Below are 15,485 nucleotides of genomic sequence, written 5' to 3'. Positions count from 1 at the left end.
ATGATAACAGTGTTGGACTGTATAAAGTTAGAGTTGTTTTGACTACATACCGATTTAATGTGCTAAAAATATTCCTCCAGTTAAAGAAAAGGCAATAAATCAATACTCGTGTTTGGTATACATGGTATTGTGAGTGGAAATGAGCTTTAGGAGTCTGAACTTGATTTGGGTATGAGAAGTTGTGAACTCTAATTTGAGTGCTGTCATTGATATTCTGAAACCAAGGACCTCAGGCTTCTCTTTAAATTCAGTCCATTCAAAACTTTTAGCATATAACCACGAGCTTTTACTTTTTTTTTTTTAACAAAGGTTAGTTTTCTGTAAGCATTGTAGACATTTATGATCTAGTAAGAATTGAACTAAAAAAAAATAAGTGCTTATAAAACCACTTCTAGCAGTCAAAGAATTAATCATTGAAAATTAGATATTAGAGCAGGATTTAAAGAAATGTAATCAAATGATTACAATAAATCACATTCTTTAAATTATGCTATTGAATTAGAGATTGAAGTATCTGCTTTATGGTCCCATGATAAGGCACTATGCTACATACTTTATTATCTCTGTTTTATTTGAGCTGGCCTAGAAAAAGCAGAAGGAAAAAATTTCAGCCACTTGCTCGTAAAGCAGGTGTCAAAAGACAACAGATTCTCTTTAGAGAGAGAAGCAAGACAAGAGGGGAGGAGTCAGTTCTATGGAACAAACGTTTAGTTGTAATCTCTTATTTTAATCTTGTAGAGAATGTCTGAATGTATCCAGATCTCATTTGCTGTCTGTAGAATTGGCATTTACACGGTAAGCAATGTATATTTTTTCGGTACCAAATGTCATGAAAGTATAAATGAAGAACTGCGTGCTGGAGAGTGTATGGAGCTATGGGAATTGTCCTCCACTGCTGGTGAGAGTGTAAATTTATACAGCCACTTCGGAAAATAATAAAGTTGAGTACCAGAATGTTCTATGACCCGCGCAAATCTACTCCTAGGTGTGTACTTCAGAGAAATTGTTGCGTAATTATAAGAAGACCTGTGCCGGGAAAGTTCCAGCAGAAGTATTCATAAAAGGAAAATATTAGAAATAATGCAAATGTCTATCAGTAATAGATTGGATTGTGGCATTTTAGTTAATTTCATAGGATACCATACAGCAGCAAACATTATAAACTAAAAGTAATATATGAACTACAGCTATAATACACAGTGGTTACATTTTACAAATATAATGTTGATTAAAAAACAAATCACAGGAAAATACATGCAGTATGATTTGATTTCTACAAAGTTTGAAAATGGCAGCACTAAGCAATACATTGTTTTAAGGTTACATAAATAGACAGATAAATTATAAAGAAATGTAAAAATTCAGATGTCGTTACCTCTAGGGCAGCAGTCCTCGACGGGGGTGGGGGTGGGGGGGTGACGATTTTGCCCTCCAGGGGCTATGTGGCAATGGCTGGAGACGTTTTTGGTTGCTTCTCCCGAGGGTGGTGGTGGCATGCTACTGGCATCCACTGGGCGGAGGCCAGGGGTGTTGCTAAACATCCAGCAATACACTGGGTAAGCACTTAGTAGTTATCTGGCCCAGAATGTCAGCAGTGCTGAGGCTGAGAAATTCTGCTCTAGGAAAGTGGAGGCGAGGAAAAGGCTTTAAAAGTTTTAGTGATGTTCTGCTTCTTAACTTGAATGGTGGGCACATGGTGCTGGCTTTATAGTTATTCTTTAAACAACATATTTGCTTCATATACTTTTTTGTATGTATGATATACTTCACAACACAAAAATATAGAAAATGTTAGTGTATTTTGGAATTTTTTTTTTTATATGAGTCTGTCAGTTGACTCCAGTGCCGTGAGCCAGCCCATTTCGTAATTCAGAAATATAGGGATGTGTCTATGTAGATGACCATTAAAGAACTTTTCTAATGTAAAGACTCAGTGACAAAGTATCTTGACTTTTTCCCTTTGAAGGCCTAGGGAGGGGATTCTGAGAGTGAACAGGAAATGGAATGATGTTTACTTTTGAAGACCAAATTGTTTTCTGTGGAAGGGTTTAAAAAGACTTAAGGTGATTTTGTTTCTCATCCACCTTGCACAGAGGAGTGTGAATATGTGTGCACAAGAAGTTTAGGGAAATTGTTTAGAATGAATGAAGCAAGAGCTCTGAGTAAAAGATATGACCACAGATTGCCTAGCTGTGCTTATCCTTGTACCTTCCACAGCGTCTGGCACACGGTAGGTGCTCAGTAGCTATCTCTTCAGTTATATTGGTGTGAGCACCGTTTTCAGTTTTGCCTTAGTTTGAACTTAGAAAAAGCACGTTTTCTTTATTCCTTTTCTCACTTGTGTTAGCTGCTTGTCTCAGCTGAGTATCTTTTTATGTATTTTATGTTTTCCCTCAAGATGCTGGATTTTGTGTATATTTGCCATCTCAAAACAAAATTGGGTGACATTTATCCCCAGTTAGATGAATAGATTACTTGGGGCTAGACATGTTTTCTGTTGTTTATCTGAAGTTACTTTGTTAGTATTTTTGTTGTTGTTGATGGGGGGGGGTGTCCTTGAACAAAGCTGCCTGTTTGAGGAGTCCCATGATGTGCAGGAAAGGCCCAACTCCAGGACCTCTGAGTGCCCGGGCACTGGCTGGCAGCAGCCCAGCAGAAGTACCGTCTCAGCACGAATGCCTGCAGCTGTGGCCGCTCGAGGCTGTCAGCCGGCTGTGCTTCTCTAGACGGGAGATCTGAGTGTGGGCACCGCGGGAAGTCAACACAACAGTGTATTTACCACTAGAGCCTGAGAACACCGGGACTGTTGATGTCAGGAATGGTGCTTGGTCATCCTCGATTACCTAGCACTTAGCCTGGGCCTGGGACCATGCAGGTGCTCATCTCTGTTTACTTAGTGAAGAAGCTCTTGCTGTGGACTAATTCTAAGGCAGATAAAAATTGTCCTTAAAGGAGAGTGCTGTGGAGAGATTTGTGCTCCTACCCAGAATTCACGTGTCGAAGCCCTAACCCGCAGTGTGATGGTGTTTGGAGATGGGGCCTTTGGGAGGAAATTAGGTTTAGATACAGTCGTGAGGGGGTGGGGTCCTTGTGAGGGGATTAACCCTTAGAAGAGACATCAGAGAGTTTGCTCTCTCTCTTTCCCTGTGCTGTGAATCAGGAAGGCAGCCTTCCATAAGCCAGGGAAAGAGCTCTTACCAGAACCCGACTGTGCTGGCACTCTGATCTCGGACTTCTAACTCTAAGACTGTGAGAAATGTCTGTCGTTCAAGCCACCCATTCTTTCATAATTTGTTACAGCAGCCCAAGCAGACTAAAACAGGGAGGGGAAAAAAAAATCTTGTGAATTGTAAATAAAGAACATAAACAAACATGAAAAACTTAGAAGTACCTGTTGAAAAGAAATGCTAAGTTTTAAGTAAAACAAAGTAGAGGAGGAAACTAAAGATTATGGGTGAATGTCTGAGACGATGGTGATAGGTAGTTGACATGACTTTTATTTCTATATGCCTCTAACGTTGCTAAAAAGCAGATTAAGCACTTAACTAAGGAGAGAAAAGCCGTACTTCTTACATATTTGGGATCCGTAATCTGCAATGAGCCAAGACCAAAATGGAATGTATACAGGACAGACACGCTGAAAACTTCCAACGTATAAAAGTAAATGTGTTGGGCTTCCCTGGTGGCACAGTGGTTAAGAATCCGCCTGCCAATGCAAGGGACACGGATTCGAGCCCTGGTCTGGGAAGATTCCACATGCTGCGGAGCAACTAAGCCCGTGCGTGCGCCACAACTCCTGAGCCTGCACTGTAGAACCCACGAGCCACAACTACTGAGTCTGCGTGCCTTAACTGCTGAAGCCTGCACACCTAGAGCCCATGCTCCACAACAAGAGAAACCACCACAATGAGAAGCCTGCGCACTGCAACAAAGAGTAGCCCCTGCTCGCCACCAACTAGAGAAAAGCCTGCTCACAGCAACAAAGACCCAACACAGCCAAAAATAAATAAAATAAAGAAATTTATTTTTTAAAAAAAGTAAATGTGTTGTATGCAGGTGAGTGCATACTGAACCTTATATACTAAACAAGTTTAATGAAAACCATTACTCAGAGAAAACAAAGGCTGTCCTTTGCATGACATCCACTTTTCTCTCCAGTGTTTGGAGTGGACAGAGCTTTCTCTAGACATCGAAAGGAAATGATGCTTGTTTAGAGTGCCTTAACTCAGGAAGCTGAAGAAAACAAATCCTACCTCAGTTTTCTAGGCAGGGATCTTAAGGCGTGGGTAGAGAAACTTACGCACTATCAGTGATGGAGTGATAGCCGCTCCCAAACCCAAATGCTAGGACAAATTGAAACAGAGCAAAACAGAAGAAGGTCTTTAGATGAAGCATCTGTTCTGAGGAGATAACTTCCTTTCCTGTGCCCTGTAGCACAGGACAGAGTGTGTTCTCTCAAATGTGATATCCTGACGTCTTACAAAGAGGTAATTTAGTTTTTGAAACAAAAGAAGACCTGTTATGAGAATCTAGACTATTTTGGGTATTAAACAACATTCATTGGGTTCTGGTCAGGAAGAAGAAGGGGAAGTAAGTCCAGGCCAAGAGTTTACATCACAATTGTGGGTCTATGGTTTTTTTTGAAATTCGAGCAATGGCAACAGGCCATACTTGAGAAAGTGATCTTGAAATGAACCTTTGGCAGTCAGGTGTGGATTAACTCCGGGCTAGAGGGCATGCTAGGGCATAGTTTAGGACTCCCCTTTGGAATGTCGGGGTAAATACCCTCAAAGGGACTTGCAGTTGTTCCCAGACGTCTCTGAGTTGGGAACTGTTATTGTTATCAGAGCCAGAGCACCGTGGTAGACAACCAGCTGGTGGTGGCTTGAAGTGGGGTGAGGATTGGAGTGGTCATTTGGGCATCTAGCCACCTTCCTTGTTGGAGTGTGAACCCCTTTGGTCAAAACTGAAAGCTCGGGGCTTCCCTGGTGGCGCAGTGGTTGAGAGTCCGCCTGCCGATGCAGGGGACACGGGTTCGTACCCTGGTCCGGGAAGATCCCACATGCCGCAGAGCGGCTGGGCCTGTGAGCCATGGCCGCTGAGCCTGTGCATCCGGAGCCTGTGCTCCGCAACGGGAGAGGCCACAACAGTGAGAGGCCCGTGTACCACCACCACAACAACAACAACAAAAAAACCCTGAAAGCTCGGAGGCCAAGATGAATGAAGCCGGGCCAGTTAATCTTGCCTCCTCCAGGATGGTACTGTTTGAAGCACACGGACCCTATGGGCTGATTGTTCCCTCTCCGTACCCAACCCCTGCGTGAACTAAAACTCAATCTAGTGATGAATGAGATTTGAACTAAATAATAGCAGTAAAATATTGTGTGTGGCTAGTGATTTTGGTTAATAATAAGAGCTTTAAAAACTCTTTAAATTCTTCTTTTGACTTTGCAGAAAGTATCAAATGCTGTTTTACCAGCAGAGAAAACATACATCATTTACAACAATAACAGCATTTGTGAAAATGGCATGTAGATTCATCCTGAGATACAGATGCATTCAGTAGTGGGTAGTGATTATCCTTTTACCGAGCTGTAACATTTGCTTGTACCTGCCGCACAATGCTCATATTCAACTTCTGTGACTTTATTTTTAAGGAGGGGCAGGGAGGGCTACCTATTAGAATAAATCCCACAACAGTTGCATATCATTATTAATAATACTATTAGTAATATTGTATATTATTAAAACTGATTTTAATCTAGCTCTTTAAGTCTGAACAAATCCTGCCCTAAACTTTGAGTTTTTACAACATATAGTGCCACTTGTAAGGACACTGTATTTGTTTCCTTTTTGCTGCTGAGACAAATTACCACAAATTTAGTAGCTTAAAGCAACATGTATTTATTCTCTTATCATTCTGAAGGTCAGAAGTCTGAAGTGGGTCTCACTGGGCTAAAACCAAGATGTTGGCAGGGCTGCACTCTTTCTGGAGGCTCTAGAGGACAATCTGATCCTTACCTTTGGTGGCCGCCTGTATTCCTTTGCTCTTGGCCCCCTTCTAGCAGTGGCATCACTTCAGCTTCTCCATTTGCCACATCTCTGTTTCTGTCATCACATCTTCTCTAACATGTCTAATAATCCTCTCTCTCTCTTTATAAGGACCCTAGTAATTAAATTGGGCACACCTGGATAATCCAGGCCAACCTTCCCATTCCCATCTCAAGATGCTTAATCACACCTGTGATGCCCCCTTTTTGCCACGTAAGGTAACATAGTCATGGGTTTTGAGGATTAGGACGTGAACATCTCATGGAGGAGGGGAAGGGAAGCAGCATGCTGTGTACCACAGGCACCAAAGAAGAAAGTATAGAGGACTCAGTAAAATCTGTCATCATTCCTGGAGAGAAAGGAAATCAGGGTAGGCAATCCTGATGCCGGGTTTAGGATGTTACTCTCAGTAAAACGCCAAGGTTAAACACGTGTCAGACAGACTGGCAGTCCCGCATATGGGCTCTGCAAGTCTTTGCTCTGGGAACAAACTAAAGGGCAGCTTTAATACATGACCATGTGGAGAGGAGTGGTGTTGACTGTCCCTGTTTTCTGTGTTCCTTGAAGGCTCCAGATTAAATATTTATTGTAAATTGTGTGGGATGCTGAGATGTCTGCAGTCCTAATAAAGAAATGAAAAGCTCCAAGACAAAGGGAGGCACACGTTAATTGAAATTCAGCATTATTGGAGACCTTAATGGAACGGAAATGAATTAAGTTATTGGTTTGGCTGTTTTAGTGAAGATCAAAATAACAGAGGTTTAAACAGTTAAGTTTCTATTTCATATCAGATTCTAAGCTGGTAGTCAGTTTGGAATCTAGCCCTTTGCTTCATGAGTCCTTTACGGACTCAGGCTCCTTCTAGCATGTTCTTCCATTGCCTGGTTTATTCTGCTCCTGTGCAGGTTGAAGACAGCTCACCACTCCCGTGTCTGTTCGGTTTTTGGGAAAGAGGAATGGAGGCCAAGCAGTTCCCTTTATGGGTGTGACATGGAAGTTCTACACACTTCCCCTCACCTCCCAAGTCCCGGAAATTGAGTCACATGACTGTGTCACTGCAGGAGAGGCTTAGAAATGGGGGCTCTGGTGAGGAGCTAAGACTCTGGGGGTTCTATTCCTAATGGGGAGAAGAGAATGGACATTGGGGGACAATTTGCTATCTCGTGAGGAAATAAGCTAAGGCAAATTGATCTGCACTTCAGCTTCACACAGGGCAGTATACCCTGAGGAAGGTGTGGAGGAGAGTCAGCATTGCTGGTAGCCATTGCCAGTGCACACGTTGAATGAGCACCTAGTGGGGCAACAAGAGTGATTTTGTGTTTGTGACAAGTCCGCCTTCTGGTTGGATGGATAACTGAGGCTTTACGGGCCAAGATCAAATCTAGTATTTTATTTACACATATCAGCATATTATATGTACTTTTGTGCACAGACACGTGGTTAGTGCACATTTGTATTTTGACAATTTTATTTTGAAGGGTGTAAGTGGAAGGTTATATGCTTTATAATCTAGGAGGTGAGAGTTGATGATTGCTTGCTTTCTTTAATAAACAAAATAATGTGCTCAAGTAGAGCAAGAATATCTGGCTAATGTTGCTAACTTTCCTGGCAGGGGGATTTAAAGTTTGAGGTTTAATGAACTTGTTGAGAGCCACAAATATCCATCAACTCTCTGTTTATACAGTAAGAGAGTTACACCATGAAATGTGTGAGATTGACAGGAATGCCATGCTTTTTTTTTTTTTTTTTAAATCATCTTTTGAAATTGGAGCCTATATGAGAACAAGATAAAATCTGTTTGGTTTAGGTGTTTTATTCTGGGGAATGTAGAATGTATCCTTTCCTCTCACCATCAAGGCTTGTCTGCTGCAGACCTTTGTGACTCCAGCACAGCTCCACTCGGGTGGCCCTTCACGCTGAGTCTGACCCGACTGACCCCACTCTCTTCCCACCCCAAACCCGCTCATGGCCCATGCTTCCTTTCTCCGTGACTGGCGCGACAGCGCACCCAGCGGCCATGCCAGGAACTGAACTCAGTCCTCAGCTCTCCCCGGCCTCATCATCTTATCGGTCCCCAGGTTTGGACCTCTCCCATCCTAGTCATCTCTCTTTGCTGCTATTACCCAGGTTCTAGCACCACTATTTTTTGCCTGGAAAACCCTAACAAGCTCCTCTTAGCTGGTCATCCCTTTCCAATGTTGCCCCCTCCCAATCCACTTCTACCTTCTGTAATCAGCATAACTGTGAAATGCATTTCTGCTTATGCTGTAAATGTCTCAGTAGCCTCCCATGGCTCTGAAGTTAAAGCCCAGAATCCTTAACAAAGTTTATAAGGTGCCCTGCGTGGGTTGACCCTGCTTGTCCATTTAGCCTTCTCTCTCTATCTCCTCTTCCACCTCCAGCATTGTATATTCCAGGCATACTCATCTATCTTCAGCTCTTGGTCTGTTCTCTTTTCTACTTCCAGGACTTTGTACGTGCTATCCTCTCATCCTGGAATGGTGAGCTGACACCTCTTCTGGGAAGCCCTCCATGACTTCCAATACCTGGATTAAATGCTCTTTCTCAGGTGTCCCTGTCTTTGCACTCTAGAGTCTTTCACCAGCCAAAGTACCTGTATTTCACAGTCTTAGAATTTCCTGTTAATTTGCCTCTAACTGTAAGCTCACCGAGGGCAGTGACCCTGTCATTCTGTTTCTCGCTTTACCCCCAGCATCTGATGGCTCTTTACCACCAACATCATTATTTATCACCACTGACATTTACTGAGCACTTACTAAGTGTGCTAAGGCCTTTATAGGTGAAATCATTTAATTCTCTACAATCTTGTGAAGAAGGCGCTATTATTATCCTCATTTGATAGAGAGACAACAGGGGCATAGTCTGCTTAAATGTCTTTTCCGCATGGTGGAGACGGGATTTGGAGCCAGAATTTGAGTGGATTTATGCTGAATTCTAAACCCTTACCCAACACACTTTACTACACTCCAGGCAGTAGATGTTCAATATGACTTTGTTGAATTTAGAGTAGTTTCTTAACATTTTCTTTTCTTTTTCTTTTTTTGTCTTTTATTCAAAGACATTTCTGAAAGGGCCAGGCCAGTTATTTTGCAGAACGTCTTTCAGTTTAGACCTGTGTAACTGTTCCATCATGATTAGACTCATGTTAAAAATTTTGGCAGGAATATTATGGAGGTGACATCGTATCCTCATTGCATCTCATTAGGGGTACATGATGCCAATTTATCTTATCATTGGTGGTTGATATATTTTTTAAAATTTATAATTAACCTAAATCTGGGGCTGATATTTTCTAGCTTTACCCAGAATTCACAGACTACACCCTACTTAGAGGCTATAGTATCCTTTATGCATTTACGACATCATCTATATTATATCTTTTCATTATAACTTTGTACCGTATTTTGAGGTCAGGCAAGGGACTATCTAAATTCAATACAGCTTGCTGAAGTTTCAGAAATTTTTTTTTTTTTTGACTTGGGATATTTTGATCTAGATGAAACCTTAGCATTTTCCTTCATTTGGGTTACAGTATTAATAAACAATATAGTCTATTCCAGGTTGTTCTCTTGGTTAGGCTGTTGTGCAGTTGAAAGCAGAGTTAAGAGTTCAGCGTTCAGGGTGTGCTAGCTGCCTTCACTTTCAAGGCTTAATGGTATGAAATAGTGGCTATAACTGCAAGTCTATTATCACGAGTGGAGAAGAAATTCTAATTATGTATTCTCTGTTAACTCAACTTTATTTATGAAGTATAATATTTCTCATTTCTTGACTGTAGATATCCTGACTTAAAAGGCAACACAAAAAAGAGGCAGTAGAAAATTGACTAGTTACATGGGGATCATTCTTTACAAAGGCCTTTTGGAAGGCTTCATTTGGTTATTATCAATTGAAGCTGTGTGGTTAGGTGGAGGGGCTCTGTTCTTGATAAACGTGTAGAATCATTTAACTTAGGAACTTAAAATGTTTAATATTTCCCAATATAAATGACATGGTGGTCCTTAACAAAAGTGTGTCTGGTTGATGGAAATTTCCACCCTAGGAAATGCGTATTTTTATGTTGTCTCTTTTCACAGATGATTGACTTTTTTTTTTTGTTTAAAGTTTTTTCTGTTTTTCTTCTTCTTTTTTTAATATTTATTTATTTATTTGTCTGTGCCGGGTCTTAGTTGCGGCAGGTGGGATCTTAGTTCCGGCATGTGGGATCTAGTTCCCTGACCAGGGATGGAACCCGGGCCCACTGCACTGGGAGCACGGAGTCTTAACCACTGGACCACCAGGGAAGTCCTGACTGTTTTCTTGACAAATGTTCAGTGTTTAGTCCTTAAGACTAGTACTTTTGTCTTGATAGGGAAAATAACTTGTTTTTGTCAAGGCTTAAAAATTATTTTAGAATGCAGTCACTATCAAGGATATGTTTACTTACATCCATAATTTGGGAACACAATTGTGTTTTAGATTTTAAGCAGAGCAAGTAGATTAATATTATGTATATAGAGAATATAATTGACCCTGGTGATCATTTGGTCTTTGCTTTGTAGAACTCAAATTTATTTAAACATTGACTTAGAATATTATACAAAGTGAATCTGAATGAGAAGCTTTATGCTTATTGTATATTGAAGAATCAGTCTATGTCCTCCGTATTCCTTTGAGTTTAGCTAGGGCTCTGGCATGTAGTTGGTGCTCAATAACTATGCATTGACCGAATAGGTATATGGTTCTTTGGGTTGGGGAGAAGAGAGAGCTTTGCCCAGACTCCAGGAGGCTCGGGCAGCTCTGGCTATAGCACCAGTCACACATTTCACAGATTGTGCACTCTGACTTGGAAGGTCCATGAAGGCAGGGAGTCTTACTTGTTTCGTTCACTGTTGTACCTCCAGTACCTAGATAAGTGCCTGACATGTTGCAGGCGCTCAGAGAATATTTTTGGAGTGAATGAATGCATGAAGAGAGCTCCAATCAGTGGGTTAGAATTGGTAATACCTGCCCCTGGGATACACAAAGACATTCTAAGAGGTATGCTAGCATTGAGATGATTGTTAAGGAAATAAGTGTCCATCTATATAAATTCTTCTATCACCGCCCTTTCACAACTACCCTACTTCCAGTTAAGAGAGAAGCCAGTGCTCTTACTTCTGAGTCTTTTCATGGTGTATTGGCCTCAGATATAAAAACCTGCAGGGCACAAAACAAAGGAAAAATTCAAAATGGTGTTGAGGAAGTGAACAACTCTAATATGACCAGTTAAGTCATTTTCAGTTCTTCGCGTTCAACAAAATTGAAGGCAAGTACACTCAGATTGTCAGCTGGTCACTAAAAATAACACTGATAAGTCACAATATGATTCTGGGTTCTGGCTAGGAAGCATACATTCATCTCATTATTTTATACTCCATGATTAAAATACTACCTTTTCCCTTTAGTCTTTATCTTTTAAAAATTGTGGTTCCTTTTTTTCTGTCATTGCTGTGGAGGTAGAAAGATTTTTTAACAAAATATGCTTCATTATATTTGAATGCTCTCTAGTCTTGTTTCATTTGTTAACAGTGACCGTGATAGGTTAACTGGGACATTTCAACTACATTTCAGCTTTATCTGGTACAGGTTCAAAATGCAAACTATTAATTATAGTTGGGTTATCACAGAATCATTAATATTAGATTTTTTTGTGCTTTTATTTTTTATAAATGCATAATTCACTTTAGCCTATGATTAATGTTTAAAAAAAACCAAAACAACACAGTGCTATGCCATTGGTCCTGTAATCTCTGCCTTAACATTTCCCCAACAATTGTAGGCAGCAGTATGGAAAATTTGCTATATTGTTATCCTGATTTTCCACCCCATCACATGAATTCAACCTAGAGGAAAAGATAAGCCAGAAGTTTTACTGCCCGATGACTCCTGTTATGTCCATTATGTTCCCAAATGCTACTTTCTGTTGCTGGTGCCCGGCAAGAGGAATTAAAGTGCCTGTTCATTTCGCTGAATTTCATCATCTAATTTCCTGTCTAAACTTTTAATTTGAAAGGATCACAAACTGAATTTTGTGTGTGTGTGTGTGTGTGTGTGTGTGTGTGTGTGTTGGTGGGGGGGAATTAAGCTAATGTAGAACTTTGATAAAACTTTTAACAGATTTAGAATTTAAAAAATGTTCATTTTAATGAGCTCACATGAAGAGTACAAGAAGGGGCTCTCAGCTTTGCTGGCAGGAGGGAAAGATAAGTATACTTTACCATTATTTTACCTATTAGAGATAGGAGAAAATAATTGCTGTCATGGGAAGAAAGAACAAAACCTAGCAGTCTAGACATGGAATATGAAATAGGAGTATGGTTATTAACGAAGGAATGAAAATAGATTACTGGGGTTTGGTCATGTTTTAGGGAAGAGACAGTTTTTCGGTACTAGTCCTTTGAGAGTCTAAAAATCAATGCCCTAAAGGTAGGCAGATTTGTGGATTGCAAAGGCAGGTTCTGATTTAGGCCCTGCTGTTTACTTGAATAATGTTGGGCAAAATATTTTATAATCTGGGCCTTGCTATTCTCTTCTGAAAATGATAAGTTTGAATGAAACTCTCACTAAAAATCAGCCCTAATTCTGCTTCTTGTGAATCCAGCTTCATTTGTAAAGCAGCGTCGAAACCAGAAGCTTAGATGGTGGCTTAAATCTTAGGGGAAAAAAAAAAAAAAAGGTTGTTGAAGAGAGGCAGGAATATCCATTTAAATTTAGGATTGTGTGTGGGAGATGGATGTTTTATGTATAGAAAGGTTTGTTGGAAAATAGATTTCTTAAATGAAAGAGGTTGAGATAGCAGATCCTGAAACGAAATGGCCCTTAACATGCATGTAAGCTTTCATCTCAGAGTACACATTCTTCCATTGACTTAATGATTTTCAGGGGAGACCTTGTATTGAAAACATGCAATATCATGGATAAATGTAGCACATTAAGTATTAATTTAATTTATTACACTATTAATTTAAACATAGCACATTATCTTCTGGGGCACATTAATGTGAAACCTCAATTGGGAATCCAATTAACTAGAGTCTCATTGGAATTTTTGCTTGTTCATTCCTAGATGATAAGAGCAAATGACTTCCTATTTTTCCTAAAAAGAGGTGGTAGTAATGGTGTGTGTGTGTGTGGTATGTGTGTGTGTGTGTGTGTGTGTGTGTGTGTGTGTGTGTGTGTGTATTAGAGAGAGAAGGGGGGGGTCCAGCTTTGTAACAGGTAAATATGGGATATTCACTTACCTGTCCTGAGCCTGTTTTCTGCTATGTAAAAGAGAACTAGAGTGGATATTCTCTAAGGATATTTTCAGTGCATATGCTGTGTGATTACACATGTAATAAATTAAAACCCAGGCTATTGAAGTTCTCTGGGGTTTTTTTTTTTGCATATTTAGTCCCAGTATTTCCATAACCAACATAGGACCAGTTCAATTTGACAAATATCTATTGAGTATCTACTGTATGTCAATTAAAGTGCTAGACTCTAGAGGTAAGACAGCATCCTGACCCTTTGAGGGAACTACTGATGTTGGAGGATGGAGGGAATGAAAAGTGCCCACTGAAATGAGAAGGTAGATTGAGACCGGAAAACTAGGCAGCTCCATATAATCAATGGCTCAGTTTCTTCTAGGATAACTTACAGGGTGGGATCTGGATCAGCTAGACAATGATTGGAGGTATTCGCAGCTGTACTCTGCACCGCCGAGGGGGCACTGGGACAGTTTTAAAGTGAACCCAGAGTATGGGGGTACGTGCTACGAAATTGGAAGTGCGTTCCTAAGTCAAGATGTATGAATGTGTAACTAGTCTTGTGGGTGCTGAGAGTATGTCAGTGAAGGTCTTCATCATTGTTTGGGGACTAACAGAGCGTACAGGCCACTTGGTCGTAATGTTTATTAAACAGTATCTATTAACTATAAAGCCCTTGACAACAGAGAAGTGATTTACCTCACGCTACAGTCCCAGGTAGGGTCAGTGGAAGGACAGGAGGAACTGTACGGGTCCTAGATGGTGTCAGTTGTGCTAACAGCCATACAACTGATTATTCTGGAAGGCCCTTCTGGGTTAGCTTGATAAATTTGAACATGGTGGGACATCTTATCAAATCTAACTTGTTAAATCATGTGGTCCAACTGGATTGTGAACCACGAACACCAGGCATTTTAAAATAACAGTGAGGTCTATTAATGGGTGTAGTTGGCAAGAAGAAAGTGTCACCTCCTACAGGTCATCACGGTCCAAGGCATTCTCCCACGGGATGGATGTGACTGGCAGTGCTGTGTTGTTAATGACCCCAGTGACACCGTGATGCGCTCCTGTTGGGTCCGTAGGGAAGTCATGTTGGAGTTGCCTTCTGACCTGGGAAGCACTGTTGTCCCTCTGCAGCCCCTCACTCCCAGCACATGAGAGCAGGTCTTGCTTCCTATGGCCTGTCACCCTCCAGGAGGTGAGATGAGAAGCAGGCGAAACTTTTTTCTCTGGCTCATACTGCTAAGGCCTATGCAGAGAAGCCCAGGGTTTACTCATTAACTAGGTGCATTCTGAGTACTGAGCTTGGGTGATTTGGGGGAATTGGGGAGTGTCATTAATTGATGACTCAGATTGGGATACATTGAAAAGTGATGATTATATGATTGGGGGCCCATTTCTTCATCTCTCCTGAGCTTGGCATCCCCATTTGTAAAACAAGGGCTTTGACTATGGCACCTGCAAGTTTCGTCCAACTCTATGATTCTGTGTCCAGAAGGATGACCCTTGAGTCATTGTCAGAGTCTCATGTTTGACAACAACCTGAGTTTCATCCTGTTTAGAGCACTCTGCCCCTCTAAGACAGGGAAAATACTCTGTGCATTTCATAAGGAATTTTCTCAAATATGGGTTGAAATCAGGAGGATTTTTATTTCTTAAATAGTAAGTCAGCTTCACCAGAGCCCTGTTGTTCTTTTGGTATTTGTGTCTACTTTGAGACTTGAGTCTTTAATGAGTTCCTGGGCTTCCAAAGGCGAGAGAACAGACTCAGAAGAAGCAGATAGTAGTACCTTTACACATCTCTAAAGAAAACAATTTGGAGTTCTGGAATTCATTGTAATGAATCTGATGTCAAAGAGGGAGTGGTAGCTTGGTACCTGTGTAGTTATGACCATGAAGATAAAACTGCATGGGTTGTGAGAGCGCCAGCTATCCTGAGATAAGGATGGGACCATGGGAATTGGGGTTGGAGGAACCACACTTGCTCTTCTTCCCTTTCTGTGTAGAGAAACGTGGTTTGGCTTGTACCTCTAGGCAGCTCTGGGTGGGGGTGGGAAGGGTGTAGGGAGAAGAGTGCAGAACACAGGATGCACATTCAGAAGGGGCGACATTAAGGGTGGCCATACCGGGCATCTCGCGGTGGGA

General features: G+C 41.1%; 1 protein-coding gene across 2 annotated transcripts in view; it reads left to right on the top strand.

Annotated features, from left to right (window-relative positions):
• ARL15 (ADP ribosylation factor like GTPase 15) overlaps nucleotides 1-15,485 on the top strand; it is a 415,759-nt gene that overhangs the window by 33,331 nt on the left and 366,943 nt on the right. For both annotated transcript variants that reach the window (XM_067730670.1, XM_067730669.1), the window contains exon 2: nucleotides 739-795. In XM_067730670.1, coding sequence (XP_067586771.1) covers nucleotides 739-795 — 57 coding nt within the window. The remainder of the gene's footprint in view (nucleotides 1-738; nucleotides 796-15,485) is intronic.

Source organism: Pseudorca crassidens, chromosome 3 (genome assembly GCF_039906515.1).
Source record: "Pseudorca crassidens isolate mPseCra1 chromosome 3, mPseCra1.hap1, whole genome shotgun sequence".
Taxonomy (NCBI): Eukaryota; Metazoa; Chordata; class Mammalia; order Artiodactyla; family Delphinidae; genus Pseudorca; species Pseudorca crassidens.
Note: the sequence above shows the minus strand (reverse complement) of the source record. Positions and strands in the feature narration are given on the sequence as shown.